This window comes from Mangifera indica, unplaced genomic scaffold (assembly GCF_011075055.1).
Source record: "Mangifera indica cultivar Alphonso unplaced genomic scaffold, CATAS_Mindica_2.1 Un_0007, whole genome shotgun sequence".
Lineage (NCBI taxonomy): Eukaryota > Viridiplantae > Streptophyta > Magnoliopsida > Sapindales > Anacardiaceae > Mangifera > Mangifera indica.
In genome coordinates, this window is record NW_025401099.1 from 528,288 (window position 1) to 531,273 (window position 2,986).

Consider the following 2,986-nt stretch of genomic DNA (forward strand, 5'->3'; position numbering starts at 1 on the left):
TTGTTAAAAGTATTAATTTTATTTAGTTTTAATGAGAATTTATATAATTGATTGTTAAATTTATAAAAATAATAATTAATTTTTTTCATTAAAGACCCTTTTTGGTAGTGCATTTGTACAAAATATTTTCTTATGTATACTTGGTGTTTTGTTCCTCTATTTGTACCCTAGCCTTCTATGTGTGAGAGGTCATGTTATTTAAACCTTGACCTTTTATAAGAAAATTTTTTCTCTTACCACTTAAGCCAACTCTCGTAAAAGGAGAGGATTTCTCATCCCATCCATGACAAAATTTCCATCATCTGGACAAATATATTAATCCAAAATCAGTTTGTAAGGTGCACTTTATATATTCATTAAATGAAAATTCCAAACATTGAAAACACAATTTATGTTAAAAATACACAGAAGCAATAGCAAATGATAAAATTACATTTTTGTTACAAATTGCATAGACCAATAAATGGGACCATCACTGATCCCATCCACAGCTTCCCATCCTTCTCTTCCACTTCACTAATAAACCTCAACGTTTTTCCTTCACTGTCTTCTAAAACTTCCAAAACTTCACCCTTTTCACTAAGCTTAATGACAGTTGCATGGGGCTTCCCTCCTACTAACAATGAGTGCAGTTGCCTAAAGCTAAGAGGAAGTTTTAACATTGCCTTCCCAAACCATGGATTTGAAAGAATCTTTCCTGCAAGTCCTTTCTTCACATGCAAGGCAACCCAAAAATCCCCGTCAGAAGTTCTTCTGATATTGTCTGGGAATCCTGGTAACTCAGCAAAAACATCAAACTTTCCAGTGTTTGGACCCAGAAGCCAATATCTTAAAATCCGCCCAGTTGTGGTTTCAGCTACAAGTACAAAAGTTCGGTCTTTGCTTAATGCAACACCATTTGCAAAGGCAATATCTCGTAATAAGACTGTTACTTCTTTGCTTGATTTATTGTATTTCAGCAGCCTGCCTGTTTTGTCTCCACTCATGATCGATGACATGAATTGCCTACCAAGAGATACTTAAAAGAATTTAGCAATTCAGCAACTGAGAAGAGTTTTCTTTTCTTCTCATTACTTCTTTTTTTTTTTCCTTTTTAAATTGGAAAATATAATATCTAACTTTAGCAAGGGGGAATCGATTCCAAAAGCAACAATTAAGACAAAAGGAGAACGATTGAAAAAAAAAAAAGGAAAAAGATTTCTAGCACATTGAAACCTTAATTTTCATAAGGAAAAAACTGAAGAAAATGGGGATTGTGAAAGTGAATATCAATCAATAATCAATTTTACAATTACCCAAACAATAAGTTCTCCAAGCTTCATATAGGTCTCTTCAATCTCACATGAGAGGTATCTAGTCTTTTAGGAGTCACTTCTAACTCACCAAAATTGGCTGAAAATACTACTAAAGCACAACAGTGTAGATATTTCTTTTTTTAATTGTACTGTGAGAATTCAATTAGGTGGTCTCTTGTTTTTAGCATCTAGTACAAAATACAAGTTATAAAAGCTTTATGTTTCATTTCATCAACACTTGTAAGTTCAATAATGAATAATACAACCTTCACATGTTTTCTTCATCCACTGATACAAGCTTTACATTTCAGAGATTCTCACTAATAGGCCATTTGGAGCTTCAATTTAAGTGACTTTGTAAGATTATTTATAAGGACAGATTTTCTAAAAGAAATTGTACATGAATTATTTCCAAATTTAGCAGGACATTTGCCAAAAGTGAAGAGATTAATTCGGAGTTAAGCCAAAGTCTTTTTTAACATAAGCTAGTTTCATATAGGCACCTTAACTATTGTTGTTTGAAAATAAATTAAACAAGACATTATCCAAGGACATCACCTACTTCCTGACACAAAATTATGTGTACATTTGACAGGCAGAAAGGCAAGAACAAGTTTGTGATTAGTTACCTTCTCTGGAAACTTGTGCTTGTATCTGTGAAGTAAATAACACCGTCCTCTTCATCAATGTCCATATCATTGGTGAAACGGAACACCTGGCCTTCAGCTTCTGTGGCTAATTGTGTGGCCAAACCTCCTGCAGGTCCTACGACTTGAAAGCCAAAGTACGCATCAGCAATGTAGAGATCTCCTGTTTTCTTATCGAATCGTAGTCCTAATGGCCTCCCACAAACATGCTCCATATCTGGTGCAAATGGATGAACACACTCCTTCCTGGAAACATGAAAATTACGCTTTGCAATCAATGAAAATGTGAGAATATAATCACTATATTCCATCAGATGAATAGCTTTAGCTAAGCTAAGTAACTGCCAACCCTGTCAATCCAGTTTAATTAGGCTCTTCAAAATCATTCACGTTTGGTAAATTAAAATGCACATGTAATTACTATTTGTTATAGGTATTTCCTAAATGGAAAAAAGGAAATCAACCTTTGAGAAGTGGTGACGGCGAACTCAGTCCAGCCAATATCAAGTCCTTTCCATTTGAGAATGCGACCATCAGCAACACCAGTGTAGGGTCCCTCTCCATCGGCATCGAACGCAATACTTTCAGGTCCAAAACCTCCTGGGACTTGTATTACCTCGCAACTGTGGAGCCAGTCATGAGAACCAGCTATTTCGGGTGGTCCAAAATCGACATTCTTCGACAAAATTATAGAAATTATTGCTATTACCGTTGTTGTGACTAATACAAACTTTGACTTCATCTTCTTCCCGAAACAGAAGAGAAGAGAAGAGAAGACCTTAGAGAGATCGGACCTCCTCTATAAGAAATTTCTTTTAACTTATCCTGCTATTAGATCCAAGGCCGACGACTTCTCCTCAAGGGCCCATTTTATACCCAGGGTTTCCGTCAAATTTAATCGGCCCAAATTTTTGGGCTCAAAATACTTATTATTGACCGAAAATTAAAAAAAAAAACATTTAAAAGAAAACTTTCAATTTTATAGCGATCGTATCATATAATTTATAATTGAATAATTTAGAATAAAAGATAAAATAACATATT

The 2,986-nt window shown here is 34.5% G+C and overlaps 1 protein-coding gene across 1 annotated transcript; it reads right to left on the reverse strand.

Moving 5' to 3' along the window:
- Nucleotides 1-315: 315 nt before the first annotated feature.
- LOC123205463 (protein STRICTOSIDINE SYNTHASE-LIKE 10-like) lies at nucleotides 316-2,739 on the reverse strand. Its single transcript, XM_044622407.1, has 3 exons — nucleotides 2,407-2,739; nucleotides 1,925-2,188; nucleotides 316-1,005 (listed from the first exon to the last, which is right to left on the reverse strand). Exons 1-3 carry the CDS (start codon nucleotides 2,682-2,684, stop codon nucleotides 441-443), a joined length of 1,107 nt encoding a protein of 368 aa, XP_044478342.1. The 5' UTR covers nucleotides 2,685-2,739; the 3' UTR covers nucleotides 316-440.
- Between the last annotated feature and the right edge of the window lie 247 nt (nucleotides 2,740-2,986).

Excerpts from the sequence above, each read along its gene's own strand:
- LOC123205463 (XM_044622407.1), bottom strand. The coding sequence starts at position 2,684 with ATGAAGTCAAAGTTTGTATTAGTCACAACAACGGTAATAGCAATAATT. Across the intron at positions 2,189-2,406 it reads GCCGTCACCACTTCTCAAAG|GAAGGAGTGTGTTCATCCAT; the intron begins GTTGATTTCCTT and ends TCATGTTTCCAG. Across the intron at positions 1,006-1,924 it reads AGCACAAGTTTCCAGAGAAG|GCAATTCATGTCATCGATCA; the intron begins GTAACTAATCAC and ends ATCTCTTGGTAG.